Source organism: Petaurus breviceps, unplaced genomic scaffold, assembly GCF_028583685.1.
Source record: "Petaurus breviceps papuanus isolate PSGF00001 unplaced genomic scaffold, PetGlider_PUasm1.0 91133, whole genome shotgun sequence".
Classification (NCBI taxonomy): domain Eukaryota; kingdom Metazoa; phylum Chordata; class Mammalia; order Diprotodontia; family Petauridae; genus Petaurus; species Petaurus breviceps.
The window spans coordinates 60,160,520-60,183,060 of NW_027187419.1; the positions used below are offsets into that span (position 1 = coordinate 60,160,520).

The 22,541-nt window shown below is 37.2% G+C and overlaps 2 protein-coding genes across 4 annotated transcripts in view; one reads left to right on the forward strand and one right to left on the reverse strand.

Moving 5' to 3' along the window:
- WASF3 (WASP family member 3) overlaps window positions 1-22,541 on the forward strand; it is a 187,151-nt gene that overhangs the window by 47,665 nt on the left and 116,945 nt on the right. The window lies entirely within an intron of this gene.
- Window positions 14,511-15,545, reverse strand: LOC138155420 (large ribosomal subunit protein uL18-like). Its single transcript, XM_069080668.1, has one exon. It carries the CDS (start codon window positions 15,476-15,478, stop codon window positions 14,585-14,587), a length of 894 nt encoding a protein of 297 aa, XP_068936769.1. The 5' UTR covers window positions 15,479-15,545; the 3' UTR covers window positions 14,511-14,584.

A 22,541-nucleotide genomic window follows, 5' to 3' on the forward strand; every position in this document is an offset into this window, starting at 1 on the left:
GAATTTATTCCCCCTCACATACTCTGTGATCCAATGACACTGGCCTCCTTGCTCTTCCTTGCATAAGACATTCCAAGCATTTTCAGGCAATTTTTTTCTGGCTGTCCCCCATGCCTGTAATACTCTCCTTCCTCATCTCTGCCTCCTTTCTTCCCTGGCTTCTTCAGGTTCTAGGTAAAATCCCACCTTCTGCAAGAAGACTTTCCAAGTACCCCTTAATGCTAGTATTTTCCCTTTGAATTTATTTGCAGTTTATTATATATCTATATACATATATGTATATATTTTTTTGCATATAGATGTTTATATGTTGTCTTCCCCATTAGACTCTGAATTTCCTGAGAGCAAGGACTGTTATTTGTTGACTTGTTGTCTAATCCTTTTTAGGGGGCAGAGTTGGAGGATTTTTATGAAAAAGAGGGACAAATGTTTGTTGGCTAATATTATACTTGAGTGGTTTCCTAACTGGTTGAGAGAAAATTCCCAATGAAGGTTGATGGATTGGTCAGTGCCAATCTGTTAACCTCCAGTGTTAGACCTTAGAATTTTGTTATTTATATTTCCTATTTGCTTTTTATTTGTGCCTTTATATTAAGGCATATATGACATACTAAGATTTAGAAGACCAGTGCAGTTGGAAATGTTAACTGATGTTGACCATGAAATTGGTTCCAAAAAGACATTAAAATTATTCCCTTAATCGTAAAAAATAAAATTTAATTGAGAGAAATACAAAGTTCTTTACTCAGGTTAAAAGAAAATAAACTTTATAAATACAAGACCGTAGAAGTATGGCTATACAATAGTTCATTGAAAAGACTTAGGGATTGTAATTGACTGCAAGCTCCATATTAAATCATCAGTGTGATATGGTAGCCAATAAAAACTAATGTGGTCTCTGGTCTAATAAAAGTGTAGTGTACAGAATGAGGTAGGTGCTAATGATTCCCCTGTTGCTCTGTGCTTGTAGAACTGTGCCTTTTTGTTCAGTTGTAGATGCTACTCTAAAACAACTGAAATTGTATTCTTGGCTTTTGTTTTCTACGTCATAGTGCTTGTTATTCCTTCATATCCAACTCTTTGTGACCCCATTTGGGGTTTTCTTGGCAAAGATACTGGTGTGGTTTGCTGTTTCCTTCTTCAGTTCATTTTACAGATGAAGAAACAAGGCCAGCAGGGTTAAGCAAGTTACCCAGGGTCACACAGCTATTATTAAGTGTTTGAGGTCAGATTTGAATTCAGGTCTTCCTCACTCCAGGAGCATTGCTCTATCCACTGTGCTACTTAGCTGCCCTGTCACAGTCATCTTCTCTTAATTCCTCCATATTCAACATTGAATTCTTCCTTGTAAGAAGGGAAATAGTTAAACAAGCTAGTTAGCATAGTGGCCATGTTTTCATGTGATTACATATGGTGTATTTTGCATATGTACAGTTTGTACTTGTCTGAGGATTGTAAGAAGTGTTTACTACTTATCACTTTTGCAGGACTGAAATTGTTTAATATAATTTAATACAATTAGGCTTATTTTATTATTCTTATTTGTAGTGTATGTATTGTTTTCTTGGTTCTATTCTTTTCATTTTATATTCCATAAATTTTTCTACACTTCTCAAGTCCTCATACTGATTTTTTCTTATGGAACGATAATATTATATTACATAGGATATTTGCAGGATTTTCTTCCAGTCACTGACCTCCTTGGGATATATACCAAGTAATGGGGTTGCTGATTCAAAGAACTAGTGATTTTTCTCACCTCATTTCAAATTCATTTTCAGAATTATTGGATCATTTCATAGCATCACTAACAATATATTAATTCTTCCTTCAACCTTTCTGATATTAATTCTTTCCTTTTTTATCATCTTTGCTAATTACAAAAAATAGATTTTTTTTGATAATTGTTATTTTCACATTGCCTAAATTTCTTCATCTATACTACCCAGCTTTGCAAGTTTTATGAAGTAGAACCTCAGAGTTACTCTAATTTGCCTTTTTGTTAATAATGACTTAGAGCAATCTTTCACATGGTTGTTAATCATTTACTTCCTATTTTCTCCTGAAAGAAATTTCCTTTTCTTTGAGGACTGGCTCTTGGTTTTGTACTTTGGTGTCCAATTTATTTCTATGATGTAAGACTTTTATCAGAGATATTAATATGAACCCCCTCTCCATTTGAGTTTCTCTTCTGGCTGCATTGATTTTTTTTTGTGCAAAAATGTTTTGAATTTATTTGATATAAATTATCCATTTTCTCTTTTATGATCACCTCTGTGCCCCTGGGTTAAGAATTCTATCCTTATTCCTAGTTTTGAAAGGTATTACCTTCCATTCTCTTTGAATTTGTGTATGGCAAGACCTTTTATATTTCAGACCACAATCTAGAGTTTATTTTGGTATATGATTGCAAGGTGCCAGCCTAAACTTAATTTCTTTCACATTACATTTCTATTTTCTGAGCATTTCTTGTTAAATAGAGAGTCTTCCCCTAGTTAGTTGGTGTTCTTGGGTTTATCAAGTACAGGAATGCTTTATTAAATTACTTTTTGATGTGGCTTAACCAATCTGTTCTACTAGTTTGATTTTCTGTTTTTTAGACCAGCATTACTTTTGAGGATCACTGCCTTATAATACAGCTTGTGGATTTTTAAATTCTGTGCCTCCTTCATTCCTACATTTCCCCCCCATTTTTCCATGGAGATTCTAGTTCTTTTGTTCCTTTGAATACATTTTGTTGTAATTTTGCCAAGTTCTATAAAGTAACCCCATTGGAAACTTGGTCGGCATAGTACTACATTTGTGCAGTTGTATCATAAAGACCTTTAACTAAGGTGAATTTAGCTGTATGTGCTTGTTAGAGACAAAAAGGAAAAAAAAGGAGAAATAATATAACTATACAGGTCAGAGATACAAAACCATTGAGTGACACTGGGAAATGTGTTTTTTGTATGCCACATTTCCCACACCCTATTTGCTTCTTTGCATTTAAAAAATGCTTCAGAAACCCTCTTTCTTTTTGACAAAACAGTTGCTCTAATTTAAGGGTTATTAACCTAGGGTCTGTGAGCTTAAAAATATCTTGATGAATGTATTTCAATGTAATTGGTTTCCTTTGTAATCTTAATCATTCAAAAACAGAACTTTGAAGAATAGGCACAGTTAATAATCCTCTGATAGTTTGGTATGGCAATGAATAAGTAAATCAATTTAGGTAGCAGTCATATTTATAAAATATTAATATGGCCTAATCATATTTGCTCTTATCCCTATTGACATATTGTATTTTAATTGCATAAGAGATTATATTAGATTCTCTTTCCTCACCACATATATATTAAGTTGGGGTTCAAGTGTGCTGTCCATGACCTGGTACTTAGTAGATTTTATTCTAACCCTTCATTTTTCTTTTAAAATAAATTTCTTATAATCCTTTGTTTTTCCATTACCTAAATTTTCTTCTCCCAGAGAGCCATCCTATGTAATAGAATATTTTTTAAAGAAAATAAAGAAGAAGAGAAAAAACAATTGGCAAAAAGTACACTTAAAAAATCTGAAGATACAGAATAGGCATTGTTCTATACCAGTAGACCTGGGCCAGCATGGAGGGGGAGGTGGTCTTCTTATATATCTTTTTCTTTGTTATTTTTCAAAATTCACTTTTGCTTGTTTTGTGATTTTCCTTCTTTTGATGATTTTTGTTTTTGTTTTTTGTTTCTTTGTTTTCACTTTGTGGTAGTCCTTTGTGCTTAATGTTCCCTTGGCTTTGCTTACTTGACCCTGTATCAATTCATATAAATCCTTCCTTGTTTCATATTCATATTTTTTATACAGTAGTATAATTCACACACCATAATTTGTCTATCTATTCTCCATCTGATGGACATCTACTTTTTCCTCCCATTTCTTTGCTACTCTAAAAAGTGTCTAGCCATTCATTTTTATTCTTGGTGTCTTTATTTTAAAAATGCATTTCTTGCATACAACATACATGTTTTCTTATAAACTCTATAATTCTCTTTCCTTTTATTGAGGAACTAATCAGTCACATTTAATGTTGTAATTCTTATATTGAGGTTTTCCTCTATTTCCTTGTTTGTTGATATTCTCCTTTCCTTTTTCAATAGTCTCTTTTTGTTCCTCCAGTTAGCTTTCCTTATATTAATTTGATCCTAGTCTGTTCTCTTTGATTCTATCCTTTCCCTGCTCTATTGCATGTTTTAAAATTTACTTAAATTATTATTTTCTCTTCTTTTTAATTTATCCTTTCCACTCCCAGTCCAGATTCGAGTTCCCTTCAGAATACTGCTTCCCATTCTCTTAATTTGATTAACTTCATTTGTGATACTCTTTAACAAAATATGTTAATTTGCTTTTTCTCCCTCTCATTTCTTTCTCCTACTAGCCTACTCTGAAATCTAGTTTCCCATTCATGGGTTATATGCTGTTATATTTGTTTTTTTGATGTGGTTTATTTGAGGTAAAGCTTCTGAAGGATAAAAATTCTGTTCCCTTCCCTGTTCCATTTATCTGTTAGCTCAGTCACAAATTATGTTCACTACTTCCTTCCCTCCTCCCCCTTTGTTGTTTAATTTAGTTGAGGGTTTTTATTTTTAATTGAAGGGCCCTTTTATGATGATCCTCCATGTCTTAATGAGTGTCCTTGCTGGGTTTTGTTTTTGTTTTGGCCTGGGAGTTCAACTTTTCCTTCAGCTTCTGATGCCCTTCCTGCCCTTGACCTTGTTTGCTTCATCAGCATTCTGATAAGATAGTTGTAGTATCAGGCTTTACAGTTTCTGGAATTCTGGCTGCTTAGATTTAGATTCCTGCCCTTGACCCCTTTCCTCTAAAATTATGTACACAGGAAGTTGGGATTCAAGAACATTGTCCATGACCTACCCTCTTGGGCTGCATGGGAAAGTATGTACACAGTTGTTATGGTGTTAGGAACTCTTTCTTGATAGGCTACTGGAAAAAGTCCCCACAAGTCTCTGATCTCTAACCCATGTTCAGAAAACTGTGGGTGAACAAAAATAACTAATATGTACTTCTGCCTCAAGGATGCCATTTAATGATTCCTAATCACAACATTACTCCTGAAACCTAGGTCTGCTGGACTTTGTTCTGATCTATTCTTCAGAAAGGGAAAATGTAGAAAAACCGTGGAAGGGAGGACAGCAAGCCATAGGCTCTTTATTACAGGTCCTTACAGAGATATGTCCTTTCCCCGGCCACTGCCACTAGTTTTTCTCTTGTCCAGTCTGTTACACCTGGTTGTTTTTAAGACTCCTCCTTGAGTTGGTGGGTAGAGTGTGGTAGAATAGAGTGCATCTGTCTGCCTGCTTAATCCATTTCAAGGAATCTGTTAAAGCTGGGTTTGAAAATCTTTGTGTTTGTTCTAGATAGTTCTTGTTTCCTAACACATTGTCTACCTCCTCTGACTAGGCTTGATGATTGTATTGGTTTCCATGTTTAAAACTAGGTTTAAGGTCTTTGAAGTGGAAGTGATTTTTTTCTACACCAAAGATCCAAAGGCTTGTGGCAGAAATTGGATGGCTTGACAGGAGCAGGTTCTCAACCCAGCCCTATATTGTGGTTTCAGATCAGAAAGCTTTACATTATTTGAAGTTGTTTCTCATCATTGTTTTTTTTTTCTTCCTGCAATTTTAACATTAATGTATCTTGGGCATTATTTGTTGATTTGAGGTTGTGAGTTCAAGGAGTTATGCTGGAAAATGGCTTGATGTACCATATTCCATCACATGACTATATCAGTGATATTGACTAGCTGTAGGCTATCTACAAAAGGGTGACTAGGATGGTAAGGACGCTTGAAGCTATATTGCATGAGAAATATTTGGGGACATTTCACCCGTAGAATAGAAGACTCAGGGGAGGTGAAGACATGGTAGCTATTTTCAAATATATAAAGTAGGATAATATACAAAGAGACTTTAACTAATTTTATGTATTTCCCTAGGGTAGAATTGAAGTCAATGACTGACACAGGGGGACAAACTATTTCAGGAAGGAATGGGCTGCTTCATATGGCAATGAGTATCATATCATTAGTGATTTTTAAGGAAAGGCCTCATGACCACTTACCAGGGAAAAGTTATACACACACACACACAAACAGACACACACACACATCTCCTCTAGAATCACCCTAAAGGATTTCTGTATATATCCCTTGTGGAGTTGGGCTAGAGTACTCCCACTGTATTTTCTAGTTTTAAGATTCTATGATTACATAAAGTACAATTATAAAAAAATACAAAATTGTATTACGGTGCTCCATTATGGTATGGCAGCACACTGGAGTTTTAACAGCTCAGGCATCAGAGTTCAAGCTCTACCAAGTTTTACCTTTCTGGAAAGGCTTCCAGTGTGATCCTGGTAACAGACTGAGCCTTCTCTCTGAAGACCTACCTAGCTAATTAAGGAAAGGCTACATATTTGGTAATTTTATTTTCAAAGCTATAGTACCCATGAAACAAAGAAAAATACAAAATGGTCTCAGCTCTATGAGACTCCTTTTTCTTCTACTTCGTAAGTAATGGTGACAGAGTGGCAAAAAAAGGGGAGGAGGGTATTAAAAACCATATGGGTATCAACTGTAAGCATGTTTTGGTAGTCGAGACATGAAATCCTCATCCATTGATCAATTTCACAAATTTTACCATAACCCCTTTTGCCCCATGAGCCCTTGAATCAGCATTCCCGTGTACCTTAGTGTTAGAGGTCAGTGGGGAGGATCTGGGAATGCTAGTGGTGGTTGTAGGAGCCATGGCCATGGCCAGAGAGATAACAACTTTGTTGGACAGATTATGTACATCTCTCATGTTCCAGCTACTACTCCATACCCTTGCCCATGGCTTACCAGACTAGTCCTAGTTTTAGTTCAGTCACCTCTGGTGTACTGTTCCCTTGTGGCTACGACCCTCATACACCAGACTCTGGTGTTGAACATAACTCCACTGACTAGGTGACCAGAGACATCCAGGGGGAGGAGTGAGACACGTGCTTGGACAACAAAGTGATTGGACAGAAAGATCTCATCCAGAGTGTCAACTGGAGGTATGTGTGCTGTCTTTAGTGAACATCTTGAGCCCCTCACTCCTAACAAGAGCAACAAGGGGAAGATGTTTTTAGCTCAGGATGGAGAGGCTACCAAGGACCTGCTGACTGTAACAGGGAGGATGGCTTTGTGCAGAAGTACCTCAACCAGCAATTTTGACCAGTAACTGAAGATTCACCAACCCCAGTTTCTAGGGAAGCTTTTGGACACCTAGAGGGGGCACTGAAGAAGTCCTTTTCATTTCTCCTCACATCACATACAAACCCACAGTGCTCACCAGTCAGGTTCCAAGCAGGGGCTTGGGAGATCTTAGCTGGTTTATTTTTCTTTCTTCCTTTAACTACTTTCTACTGCCCAAAGGCAGGGCAAGGCTATCCATAGAAAGGAGTCTCCCAGCTCTAGCCAACCCCAACTAACTTACTCTGTGGTCTTTGAATAAAAGGATTAAAAAAAAAAAGATTCATTTCTCCTGTAGGAACTGAATCATATCAGTCCTGATTATTCTGTCTTTAAATAAAACCAGAAAAAAAGAAGGAAATTGCAGCTAAATAGAAGTATGGCTCACAGGCTTTCCTTGTAGAGGCGAACAAAGGAGTTGGTGGATATTGGTTTTATCATGTGTCCAAAAATTAAAATGACATCATTTCTTGGGATTTTTGTTTATCTCATTGAGTGCTTCTGGTATGTGTTATAAAGAGAGAACATCATGAAAATAGTTGTCGCTTATGCATCAAAATCTGTTGCAAGGATCCAGCCCAGCAGATGCACAGCTCATCCCTTGGCTCTGCTACACATAGAAGTAAACTTGGCAGGGACCCATGGATGAAAGAAAAGGATTCCCATGGCCATGGCACCCTTCTGTAGCATTCGCTTTAAGTTTAAGGCCACTTTCCCCAGAGACTTAGTGGGAGTGTAGAAGGGAGCTTACATCTCCCTGTTTGATGAAATGCTGTTGTATTTCAGCCCCTAGCAGTGCCTTCTTAGTAAATACCACTTTGTAAAAGCTAATCTATGATAATTGATAGTCAGTTTATATTGGGAAGATGTTAACTGGTTAAATGATGTTGGGAGACATACCAGTGGGTGCAGTGAATGATCAGCATTATCCCTAGAATTGTAAGGGACAGAGTAGTCAGCTACCTTCAGTGGGCCTACCTTGACAAGAGCAAGTAGGGATTGGGAGAGTAAACCCAGAATATGTTCTACAGCTGAAAAGCACAAAAAAAAAATGTACATCATAGAAATTTCCAGTTGAACAGGACATACCTTGCACATTTTTCCATCCAGTTCTATTATTATTCAGAGAAGGAAATCAAGGTTGGAGAAGGTACAGGAATGGCCCAAGCTCACATAGAAAATGCATTCCAATTATCAAATAAGTTTCTGCCAACCTTTCCCCTTTTATTACTTTTTTGTTGTTCAGTCATTTTAGTTGTGTCTGACAATCCCTTTTGGGGTTTTCTTGGAAAAGATACTGGAGTGGTTTGCCATTTCCTTCTCCAGATCATTTTACAGATGAGGAACTGAGGCAAACAGGATTAAGTGATTTATCCAGGGTCACACAGCTAGTGTCTGAGGCTGAATTTAAACTCAGGTCTTCTTGACTGCAGGTCCAAAGTTCCATGGCACCAACTAGCTACCCTTTATTACTTTAAAATGCTACATAACTGTCAGTTATCATCAGCATTATTGCTATTATAAATAATTGAGTTAGTTGTACTATTTTTAAAACTACACATATTTCTTTAGTACAGAAGGCCCAGAGGCTTGGTACTTTCTCTGCAACTTACAGTCTTAGAGAATTTCCTGGAGTACTCAGAGGTTTAGTGATTCGTCCAGCGCTACATAGCCATTATGTGTCAGAGGCTGGACTTGAACCTGTGTCTTTTAGACTCTGAAGATAGATATGTTCAATACTTTGCTGCCTCTAGCTGTACTGTTATTACAACTTCCTGGGAAGAAAATCCATTTCTTTCCCCATCCCTTCAGTGAAAAAAAGAAATTCCTTTCTTTCCACTATTTGAGCCTTGGAACCTGGGTGAAGAAAACAAGGAGACCTGTCCTAGGATAAAAACTTTAAAGCTTCCTCTATCCCCCTCACTCCTCCATCCTTTGGCTGGCCTTGGGACTGTGTCCTGGCATGGATTGGGTTGGTAAAGGGAAGGAAGTGGATAGGGCAGTTCCAAGAGTTAGCAGAGGGGAGCCATTCAGCTATGGTTGCTATTCTTGTGTGTCTGAAGGTATACAAAGAAAATAGGTTAATATGGGATTGCCCCTAATCTGGTCTATAATTCAATAAACAAACCAAAGCAAAAATTGACAAAAATTATGCTAAATGTGTTGCCTCTGGCTAACATGAACACTAAATAAGAGCTTTGCTTTTGATTAGTAATTTAACTTATAAGAATTAAGAAATTGGAAAATTTGAAATAAGTATATGCATTTTAATCTTTTAGTAAAGAAAAAGATAAAAGGAAAAGGTTCTTAAACTTTAGTCATGTTTGGTTATATAATAAGTCATAAGCAGATTACTTGACATTTTCCTTTGTCATTTCTTATTAGGGCAACATTTTTTGAAAATAATTTTTCAGCATTCTTGTCATGTAGTAGTAAAGAAATAGCCAATGGTACAAGTAGTTCTTTTAAAAGTGCAGCAGATCAGTAGCATTGCCCACTTTGCTAATAATCACTAGGTGGGAACACTCGATTCCCTGCTGTTTTCTTTCAGGCATAGTAGTTGGCCATAGTGAATTGCCTATTTTGTGAGAGTATTACTTTGGGTAAAGTTCTCACTTTTCCTCTATTATCTATTAAATTTGACACTAGAAAGTGATTTATCTTCAAACTTGAGTTAGGTAGAATAGAAGAGTGCCTAAAAAGCATCAAAGAGGGAATAAAAAGCTCAGTTTGAGATTATCTCTGTACTGGATATCATGGTGGGGACTTGGGATGAGGGGACTGCAAACCAGTACTATAAACTTAGCTCAGCAGGAACTGAATGACAAGAGTTCAGAAAGGTTACTTATGTCAGCAAGCTGTTAAATTCGGCTAAAGTAGAGAGATTTTTAGCCTGGTGTGGCATTGCCAGCAAACACATTTACAGGAGTGGACATGCTGTTTTAACATTTGTTGAACATTAAGGACCATCTAGTCACTGTGGTGGTGACATTTTTAGAATTTATAAGTTGTATGCATTATTTCCCCCCTTTAGTTAATCTTATATATATATATATATAAAATTTTGGATAGTGCTTTAAGTTTTGCAGAGTTCCTTACAAATATCTCTTTTATTCTTATAACAACTCTGTGAGTAAGTACAATTATTATTACCATTTTACATGTGAGGAAACAGGCAGACAAAGGCTAAATGTCTTGCCCAAGGTGATACAGCTGGTAAATATCTGAGAAGACATTTGAACTCGGGTCTTCTTGATATCAGGCCCAGTGCTCTATCCACTGTACCACCTAGCTACTATAGATATAGATGTGGATATAGATATCAATATATTGTCATTGTTCAGTCTTTTCAGTCATGTTCAACTCTTTGTGATCCGATTTGGGGTTTTCTTGGCACAGATACTGGAGTGGCTTGCTATTTCCTTTTCCAATTTATTTTATGGATAAGGAAACTGAGGCAGACCAGGTTAAATGACTTGCCCAGGGTCTCACAGGTAGTGTCAAAGACTGGATTTAAATTTCAGGTCTTCTTGACTCCAAGTCCATCACCCTAGTCCCTACACCACCTAACTGCCTCTCTTTCTGTGTCTCTTACTTTGTGTTACACATGTGCTCGCATACACAACTAGACAGCAATATATATATATATATCTTTGTCTATACATGTATAGACACACATATATACATGATATATCATTGCTATATAAATGCTATTTGTTATATACAGTTCAGGGGTGAGCCTGGGAATCTGTATCTATCTGTCTGCCTATCTATCATCTATCTATCTATCATCTATCTATCTATCTATCTATCTATCTATCTATCTATCTATCTATCTATCTATCTATCTATCTATCTATCTATCTATCTATCATCTGTCTGTCTGTCTGTCTATCTAATCTATCCATCCATCCACCCATCAATCTCCAGGTTCACTCCTGAACTGTAGTCTTGCAATACCAATTGCCAGTTTGATATTTCTGGCTGGATGTCCCAGAGACATCTCAAATTCAAGAATTTCAAAGCATAAATCATTATATTTTCCCTCTAAACCTCTTTCCTCTGTGAAATTTTCCCATTTCTATTGAAGTCACCACCATTCTTCCAGTCTCCCAGTTTTAGAATTTTGGCATCACCTGTGGTTCCTCATTCTCCCTCACCTCACATAGCCACTTAGCTGCCAAATCTTACTCTTTCTAATTCTACGTCTCTAGTAGCCCATCCCTTCTCTCTGTTCCACCACTTTATTTCACTTCTTCATCATTGTTCACCTGGGTTTGTGCAGTGGCTTCTTAATTGATCTCCTTAAGTGTCTCCCTTCTGTAGTACCTCCGAGTACCTGCCATAGGCAGATCTGACTATACCACTCAAACTCCAGTGATTCCAGGTAATGATACAGGCTTCTGGCTCCAAACTATCCTTTCACGCTCATTGTATATTGCTTCCTTTCCTGTTTCCTCTGTGTCTCATGAACAGACTCTGTGACTTTATGCTTGTCCCCTATGCCTGGACTGAATTCCCTTCTTACTCAATTCCTATGATCCCTTTCTGCCTTCAGGAAGCACCACTTTATACATGAAGCCTTTCCTATTTCCACACTCTCTCCCCACTACCTTGCATTTCTTCTCTTCATAACAATTCTTAATACACTCTTACTCCATAGAATGTAAGCAAGGTTCTTGAGAGTAGGGATGACATCTTTTGGTTTCTGTCCCTGACCCTTAGGAAAGTGCCTGGCACATAATTTTTCAATCATGTTTGACTCTACGTGATCCCATTTGGGGTTTTCATGACAGAGATACTGGAGTTATTTGTCATTTCCTTCTCCAGCTCACTTTTACAGATGAGGAAACTGAGACAAACAGGTTAAGTGACTTGCCCAGGGTCACCCAGCTAGTATGTGTCTGAGGTCGGATTTGAACTCAGGAAGAGGAGTCTTTCTGACTTGAGACCTGGCACTCTAACCACTGCACCATGTAGCCATCTCCTAGCTGGTACACAATAACCCCTTGTTGCTTGTCATTGTCCCCCCCTCCTCATTTCTGCTGGGTGTATCCACTTTGGAGAGATTTCACTGTAGATTGTAAAACAAGTAGACTTCACAGAAATTGACTTTACATTGAATTTGAGGCCAAGGTGATACTGTAATTTTCCCAAGGGAATTCCATGTTTCTTTGTATTTGTTCATTTGGTATCTCTTTTTTCCCCTGGGTCTTTGCTGGTTTAGGTGAAGGTTCATTTTATAACCACCTCAGTCTTTTGATTTTTATCTGGAATGAATGAAAGGTCTAAGTGCTCTCTATGCAGCATGGTAGTCTTTTTGCTTTGTTTTTGGAGACAATCAATTGGGGAAGCTGTCACCGAAAACACATATAAATAACTTACCCCACTGTCTTCCTCATCCTTTTTGATCTCTGTACTTTGTCAGGCATTGTTAGGGACCTTTCAGTTTTAGATCTGTCTTCTTTGCTCGTCTCCCTCTTAATTTCCTCTCTGGGACATGTGAAGGGATGCTTGTAGATTCTGGCTTAATCGTTGCTTGAGGGGAAATGGTAGAACTTCTGATGCCACCAGGTTTTTTTTTTTTTTAGCAGACACTACTAACCAGTTGACAGTTCCATACATCTAAGGGCGGATTGTGGAGTCAGTAGTAATTGTTTACTTTTGTTTGAGTAACATTTTTTTATTTTGGCACTTTTCTTTCTTCTTCTAGAATAAGATCTGAGAAAAGAAATAAAAAGTTGAAGCCTTTTTGATTTTCTTTTAGCTTTTTTCATTCAAAATTTTCACCCATCTTTTCTGTTGTCCTTGCTGAATATGAAATTTTATTGATACACACACACACACACACACACATGCAACTAGGAGACATTTCCTGAAAACTTGAGTATTTCTCCTAATTGTAGGATGAACAGTTTTCAAAATTGATAGTTTCTTTCTTGAAGATGGGCTAAGTGCATTTACTGCCATGTGAATGAATTTTTAGTGTATCCCACTTAAGCTTTAATAACTTCAGAAGTATAAATGATACAGTTACAAAAACATCATTTGAAAGTTTAATTATTCAAATTTATTCTACACTTAATTATATTTGTGAATTTTGAATAAAAAATTTAAAATTTTAATTTTAACTAGACAAAGTAACCTGTAATTATACATTGTATGTGTGGTAGTTTTTGGCTGACACATTTCCACCCTGGTGGACCTGTAGAGAATATCCTCTTGCATGGCGACTTTGATCACCTGATCTGTCTCCATTAGATTTTTTTCTTGTGGAAACACATCAAAACCATCATGTATGCATCAAAGCTTTATTCTTTGTGCAATCCTAAAGCTAGGATTACAAATGCATTCCTTTCCTTCAAGGAGCAGCAGCTAATGAAAGTTTTTACAGAATTTAAAAATTGACTACAGTGCAAGTATGGCATAGCACAAGACAATGGTTATCCTGAATTTTAATAAGAAATACAACACTATTAAAATTTATGTTATTAACCTTTCAATTTTTTTGTAAATTTGCAGCATTCGTACTTCTAAGGTTATTAAAGTTTAAAAAACCACATGAAGACTTTTGGGACACCTTGTGTATGTGTGTGGATATAACTGTGTATGTGTATGTATATATTCAATTAAAATGATGCCATTTTGATACTCTCAGGGAACAATAGATTCTAAGTCAGAAGACCTCAGCTGAGTCTTAGCCCTGACACTTACTGTGTAAATTTGGGTAAATCACTTAACCCTCTCTAAATCTCAGTTTCCCCATCTGTAAAACAGGGATTGTACTTATATTACCTAACTCAGTATTATTATAAGAGAAATGATTTGTAAACCTTATAGCATAATAGAAATGTGTGATTATTTTTACTAACTTGTCACAATAATGCAACTAAACAAAGCAAGACAATGTGATACAGCAGAAAGAACATTGAATTAGGAGTTAGAGTAGATAGAGGTTCAAGTTTCTAGCTCTTCTACTTCGAATTATAGATTTAGAATTGGAATGGACCTAAATGATAAAGAAACTGAGGCCCAAATAACAAAAGTTATTTGACTTCCCCAATGGCCACACACCCAGAAGGTCACAAAACTGAGATTTGAAACCAGACCTTCTGACTCCAAATCCATCATATGTTGAACTGTTCCACACTGTGACTGTAGATGGGTTGCATCCTCTCTGACCTTCAGTTTTATTTATAAAATTAAGGGGGATACACAGTAGATAGAGGACCAGGTCTAAAGTCAGGAAGACTTTTTTTTTTGATGTTCAATAAATTTATTGTCTTAATCTGAAAATCTTCATAGAAAATTACAGATTTTGATATTTTAACAATCAGCTGCCCACTCCTGGGCTCTAAGGAAACTTGCCTTCTTCTGAGCAACCCGATCTTTCTTCTGGGCAAAGGACATTTTGGGGTGGTTCCATCTTTTCTTTTTAACTTCTCCCTTGGGTTTCATTTCATACACTGGATTTTCTCGTATACCAGCATGAGCTTTCTTGTACATTTCCTCCATCATGTCAGGAGTTGTGTTGTTCTTTATGTACTGTGAGAATTGCTTTTTATATGCATCTTCATCTTCTTCCATGAGATAACTCATATGATCTGCAACATTTTGGCCCATGATGTGTTTACGACGTACTTCAGAATTGAATTCCTTGCTTTTGGAATCATACCCAGGGAAGCGTTTGGTACTGTGAGGAATAGACAGACCACCATCCACAGCTCCCTTAAGGGCCCCAAAGACTTTGTTTCCTGTGGTAGTTCTGGCAAGACCTGCATCCAGGTAGCATGTAAAAGCAACGGGCTGACCATTGATGCTTTCCACATTGTACTCATCTCCAGTCACTTCCACCTGACCGTCATAGATCTTGTCCATGCCAAATCTGTTAAGAAGCCTGTGGGCCAGCAGCAGGTCTGTGCAGTAAGCAGCAGCATAATTTGTCAGGCCAACCTTCACACCATACTTTGGTAATTCATGGGCATAAGCTGCACAGACAACCATATCCCCTTCTATATGGGCATAAGCAATCTGGCAGATGATGTCTCTGTTGGTGACCTGGACTATCATGCGGTATTTTGGGGTGTTATACTTATTCTTATCCTGGATCACTAGGCGTTTCCGTGCATAATAATCCGTTTTCCCCTCTCGCCTTCTCCGGAACTTCACTTGGTACTGCTTGAAGTAGGCCTTTTTCTTTACAACTTTAACAAACCCCATCCTGCTGAATGAGACCCATGCCCTTGGCACAGACCTGCAGGCTTTGCAGCACTAGGGAAAAAAAAAAAAGGAAGACTTATTTTTGTGAGTTCAAATATGGCCTCCAAAACTTACAAGTTGTGTGACCCTGGGCAAGTCACTTAACCTTGTTTGCCTCAGTTTCTTCCTCTGTAAAATGAAGTAGAGAAGGAAATGGCCAAATACTCCAGTATCTCTTCCAAGAAAACCCCAAATGGGGGTTACAAAGAGTTGGACATAACTGAAAAATGATTCAATAATAACAACAACAACAAGAAGAAATAGATGTGACAATCTCTCAGGTCTCTTCAAGGTCTAAAATTGTGATACTAAAGGGTTAGAAATTTATAAAATGCCTCTTCTATGTAATACACTGTGTTTGGGATATAAAGAGAAAAGCAAAATAGATCTTGCCATAAAATTCCAAATTTATACAGGTTACACACCCATGGTCATATCGCTCAGTAAATTTTAAAGTCTGGTCTCCAGAGTCAGTGTCCAGGACTCTTTATACTCACTACAGTCCCATAAAATAGGAAGGGTCCCCTCTCTATAATACCTGTAATTGCTAGATACCTTGTGTTTTGAAAGAAGATGTTAATGTGATAATTAAAAAGCAAAAAGACACACTTGATTTTGATAATATTCAAATATTTCTTTTGTTTCTTTTTTTTTAATCTAAAAATCAACTGTTCACATGCCAAAATGTTCATGCAGAATTTTTTTGTGATAGAAATATATGGCTATATGGGGAATGGTGAAACAAATTTTGGGAAATTAATATAAGAAACAATGAATATGGGGTGGCCCGGTAGCACAGTGAGTAAGAGCACCGGCCCCAGAGTCGGGATGACCCGGGATCGAATACAGGCTCAGACACTTAGCACCAACCAGAAATACCTGGCTGTGTAACCTTGAGCAAGTTATTTAAGCCCAATTGCTTAGAGGTGGCCAGGTGGCGCAGTGAGTAAGAACACTGGTCCCAGAGTCGGGATGACCTGGGATCGAATCCAGGCTCAGATACTTAGCACCACACCCAGAAATAATAACTGGCCGTGTAACCTTGAGCAAGTTACTTAACCCCAATTGCTTAAAAAAAAAAAACAATGAATATAATGAATCCAGAGAAGCATGGGAATACTTCTATGAACTGATACAGAATGAAGTAAGCAGAACCAGAAAAAAGAATAAGACCTACAATCTTAACTATAATAATGTAAAGAAAAGAAAAAACCCAAACTGAATACTCTATAATTATATTAGCTCTAAAAAGAGATGAGACAATATGCCTCCTTCCTTTTTTTGCAAAGTGGGTGTGAAACTGCTTATACTGTTAGACACAATCACTGTGGTAGTCAACTTTGCTGAATAGTTTTTTTCCCCCTTTTAATTCTTAAATGTTCCTTCTTAGTTTTTCCCTTTGCTACAGAGAATGGTGCTCTGTGCAAGGCAGCCCTGTGGATAGATTGTGAAACCTGGAATCAGGAAGACCTCAGTTCAAATTATGCCTCACACATTTACTAGCTATATGACCCTGGACAAGTCATTTGCTACTGCTTGCTTAAGTTTCTCCACATATAAAATAAGGATGATAACAGCATCTACCTTCCAGCATTGTTGGAGGGTTCAAATGAATTAATATATGTAAGCACTTTGCAAACCTTAAAGGATTATATAAATGTTAGCTATTAGATGAGAGAGCAAGGATGCATTCAGAAATGAATGTGATATAAAAACAAAAGGCATCAATAAAAATAAAGGAGATTAAAAAAGATAGATCCCAATCACAGGTTCTAAAATTTTCTTTTTAAACTCTTTTATATAATTTCTCCATCTAAATTTAGATGTTTTTGTTTGATTGCTTTTTGCTTATGATTAATCCTTCTCTAGATGTACACGCCTATTCCTCGCTTTCCCCACTCCCTGTTCCCTCCTATTTTCCTTTTGAATTGAATGTATTTCTACACTAAACTCTTGTTGCATGTGTGTGTGTGTGTGTGTGTGTGTGTGTGTGTGTGTGTGTGTGTGTAGGTCTTCTTCCTTTTGCCCTGTTCAAATGAAAGTGTGATTCTAGGAATGCTTGCTCCCTGCAGTTATTTTAGGAAGTCTAATTGGCCTTGTGGCTAATATCTATTTTTCTTTGAGACTTTGCTTATAGGTGTTCTGGAGAATTATTTTTGTGTCTTGGGCATTGCTGGCATTATAATAGCGTGCACTCTCTCTCTGTTATGTAATAATAACTTCTATAAGTATTATATTAAAACAAGTAAATTATTTAACACATGCTACACAATATACTCTCTGTTACTCATTCTTCTAGTCTTATTTCCTAGATTTTGGTAGTGTACTTTCCAGGGGTGTACACGTTGATAATGAGGTTGAGGCACACATTGCCAGAACTAGCTCAGTGTTTGGGAGGCTCCGAAGGAAAGTAGGGGAGAGAATAGATGTTAGACTGACTACCAAACTGAAGGTCTACAGAGCCATTGTGCTGACCTCATTGTTGTATGCCTGTGAAACCTGGACAGTCTACCAGCACCATGCCAGGAAACTGAGTCACTTCCATTTGTATTGTCTTAGGAAGATTCTGAAGATCTCCTGGCAGGATAAGGTACCAAGTACTGAGGTCCTTTCTCGAACTAAACTGCCAAGCATTCAAACTCTGCTTCAGAGAGTGCAACGTTAATGGACTGGTCATGTAGTTCTAATCCAAAATGTATGCTTGCCAAAAAGACTTTTATGGAGAACTCACACAGGGCAAGTGTTCACATGATGGTTAAAGGAAGTGATATAAGGACACTCTTAAGATTTCTCTTAAGAACTCTGGAATTGATTGTGTGACATGGGAGACACTGGCACAGGACCGGTCAGCATGATGTGCCCACATCAGGGAAAGCTGCGTGCGCTATGAGCAAAGCAGAATTGAAGCAGTTCAGAGGAAATACTGAATGTGCAAATTCGTAGAACCCACCCCCAAATGTTCACATGGGCTATTTGTGCCTGACCTGTGGTGGAGTATTCTGAGCTTATATTGGTCTGATCATGGTCTGACACACTGAAATTTGACTCTAACATGGTGATACCATTTTAGTCTTCTTCAAGAACAACCAACCAACCCTATGTTACTTATCCTGCCAGTCTTATTTCCCAGATTTAGATTTTGTCTTGGAATCAGATTCTGTTCCATTCTGGTGGGATTGTTGTCATTGCCGTAATCTTTGTTATCGTCTGCAAAAATCACAGAAACTAAAATTTATTGGCTTAAACCTGGGAGTTGAAATCTTTAAGTAGGTTCTGTATAGTCAGAGTAAGGGAAAAAAGTCTGATCGCTGCATTTCTGGGCTTTCCATGCTTAGGGTACTTGTTTGTATCTAGGTAATACAGTTACAGACTTTCCCTTAGGTGGCAGTCTAGCAGACAGTAGTTGGCTCTAACCACTGTCAGGCCACTGAAAGATTCAACAGGTTCAGAGTTGCTATGCTGTTGCCTGTTCTGGACTTGGAGCTAAATCTCCTATCTACTGAAAGCCTTGGGGCCTGAGTCCTTGCCCCCTCCTATTACACAGTTACTGCCCTGTTAATTTGCAAATGGGTTGAATTTGAGATCTTGGGCTAGTAAGATGTTGTACTGTGTTTTCAAACTAGTGTTCTTACTGGATCTTTGTTGGGAGAGAGCTGGCCATAGTGGCTGTCTTGGCTGTTGTCCCTCTCTGTTTTGTTTTGACAGCAGAGTGTAGTGAAAAGAAAATAGACTTGAAATCACACAGCTTGGATTGGAATTCTGGCTGGTGCTAACTCTCTGGGTATATCACATTATAATCTCTTTGAGCTTCAGCTTCCTTCTCTGTAAAACAGGTATATCTAAGCTACCTACCTCACAGATTTGTGAGGAGGAAAATACTTAATATATTAGAAAATATTATGCAAATAAATTTTATTATTATAATTATGTGACCAATTTTGGATACTGCTTTGAGTGGTTGGGGTGACTATAAAGACCAATATATTCGACATAGGGCTAGGGTTTGAGTTTGGTGGTCATTGCTCTTCAGGGGCAGCAACTAATCCAGATGCTGAAATGCTTCTCATTTTTATTTCTCAATTCCTTGCCCATCTTTATTTTTCAGTTTCCTCCATCCTCAACAAATGCCAGACATCCAAAGTTCACCAGAAGGATAAATAGTAGAAATAATATCAGTATCAGGAGGATAAGATAACTTATCGGCAGGATAACTTTTAATCCATTTCTTTGGCTGGTTTAAATCAATGAGATTTTGATAGCTTGAAAGGTAATTTTTTTTTCTCCTTAAAGCTAAAGAAAATTGCATTTATGAATGATAGTCTTTTTCTACAGTTTGATGAAGGCTGTTTATACTGTAAGACAGTATATGCAGTGTTAAATTCTTATCAAATGATTAAGATCTTCAGCCTTCAGGAATACTTGAAAAATAGGTCAGTTTTTATAAACTTTTGGGAAGATACAAGCTAAATTCAGTATTTGAAATTTTAGGTCTTAAGGAGATTTGAAAGTGTTTTAAAATCTCATCCAGGCTGGAAATGCCGTGAACATTTATAAGCTTGCTATGACTTTTGGTTAGTAAAGGTCACTTCTCCATTTCTGATGTGGGATGATTCTCTTTCCTTAGATATCCTGGTGGCCCCCTGCTCCCAGGGGCTCATCATATTGGCGCCTGACTTAGTGCAGACATCAAATTAACTTTAGCCTACTGAATCTTGGGACTCTGGTGCTGAAGTGGTCCCTTGTGGCAATCTCCCTGGTAGCTGGGATTACAGTCATGCAACTATACTTTTATGGAATTACTTTTAAAACATAATAAAGACCTCATTAAGTCCCATTGTCAGAACAAAAAATGCTCAAAGTTAATTTTAAGTATGCATGCAATGGTCTTATGAAAATAAACTCAAATGTGGTCTCATGCAGAGACCAGGCTTTTGGAGTTGCTTATTGTTATCATTGTTCTGAAGACAGAAAGCTAGAATCCAGATGTGGTCTTAGCAAGAAGCAGTTGTGTTTCCATTAGAGATAGGGTCTTGTTTGTAGTGAAATGATGAAGTGAACTGTGCTTTAGATGATCAAATGTGTGGGTTTTCCTTTGATGATTTAGACTGTGTCTATTTTGATATGTTTCTGGGTTTCCCCCTTTTCCTTCTCCAATTTCTTATGTCATGTTTTGCTTCTGTAATTCCCATTTCTTCCTCCTCTCATACTGATTTTACTAACAGGACTTGACTTTGTTTCATGCTTTATACAAACTACTTTCCTTCAGTTTATCCCATTTAAGTGTTTGATACCCTTGCAAAGTAAACAAAACGTAGTATTGTCAGAGTACAATGGTGAAAAGGGCACTATATTTGGAGTCAATTTAGGTTTGAAACCTGTTTCTAGACACTTGTACTTGCATAATGTTACAAAAGTAATAAAAAAATTTATAACCATTTATTTTCTCTCCTTCCCATATTTCTAACCCCCCAAAATAAAAAAGAAAACAGTCATAGCAAATATACATGATCCAACAAAACAAATTTCTACAGTTTATGTCCAAAAATACATGTCTCATTTTGCATTTTTAAGTCCATTACCTCTCTGACAGGAAGAATGGGAAGCATGCTTCATCTTCAGTCCTCCGGACACATGGTTTGTCATTGCACTGATCAAAGTTTTTCAAAGGATTTTTCTTTATGGTGTTATTATTGAGTGATTTGTTTTGCTAGTTCTGCTGACTTCATTCTACATAACTTCCTAGAGTTCTATCCAGTTTCCTCTGAAACTGTTCACTTTGTTATTTCTTAGGGCTCAATAATATTTCATTACATTCACTTGCTACCATGTTTGCCCGATAATAAGACCTATCCCGAAAATAAGCCCTCCCCTTACTGTGTAAGATTCCTCTAGAATAAGCCCTCCCCCGAAAATAAGCCCTATTGAGGTTGCTACTGTAGTGAAGGTGATCCCCTGTGCTACACGCTACATTACGGTACCCTCTGTATGCACCGTCCCCCCCACCCCCCTGAAATGCACGCCGTGCTCTGAGCTGCATTCAATCAGAGCTGCAGCAGTGAGCGCGTCATCCTGTTCTTCCCCAGTGATTTGCTTATTGAATAAAGGTACATTTTTTTGTTCACATTTACCTGTTTATTGAAATTGCTGTCAATGTTCATTAAAATAAGCCCGCCCCTGAAAATAAGCCCTCTGGTGTTTTTCTGTCCAAAAAAAATAATAAGACAGTGTCTTATTATCGGGGAAACACGGTATAATTTTTTTAACCACTCTCCAATTGGTGGACACCTGTTAGTTTCTAGGTTTTTTTTTTTTTACTATGAAAAGAGTTACATTGAATATATTCAGACATGTGAGTGCTTTTTCTTCTGAACTCTTCTCTTTGATGGTATTTATAGGTTGAATGATATGGAAACTTTACTAAGTCATGCAATTTCTACGGATCTCAGTTTCTTCTTCAGTAAAATGAGGTTAAACTAATGATCTGTCCTGTGAGCCTCATTTTGCAGATGAAGAAACTGAAACTTAGTGGGTTTAAATAATTTGGACAATGTCACACAGTAGGACTTGAAACTCAGGTATTTTGATGCCAAACCCAGTGTCCTTTCCAATGCACTAAGCTTCGCACATGCATAAAGTATTAACAAATTATAATTGCTGTCTTTGTGAGTATAATGACCAAAATTCTTTTAGGTTAAACTTGCTTTTTTGCTTTGTACATATAACAATCATTTGATACTTAAGGGACACTACAATTGTCTTCCAATTCAAAATGAGTTTAATTGTAAAATTCAACTTCCCTAACTGTAAAAGTAAGGCTCATCTTTTAAGACACTCTTGGGTCTTAAGCCTATGATCCTTTTGAATATTTCCTGATATTGTGGTACATTCTGCTGCTTGGTAGTGCATCTTTGAAAAAAAACAAACCAATCATCACTTTGTATACTAAGTGATAAAGGATAGTAAGCTTTCAGTAGAAATGTTCTCTAACTTAAGATTTCATTTCAAAAATTCTTCAAGAAGATGA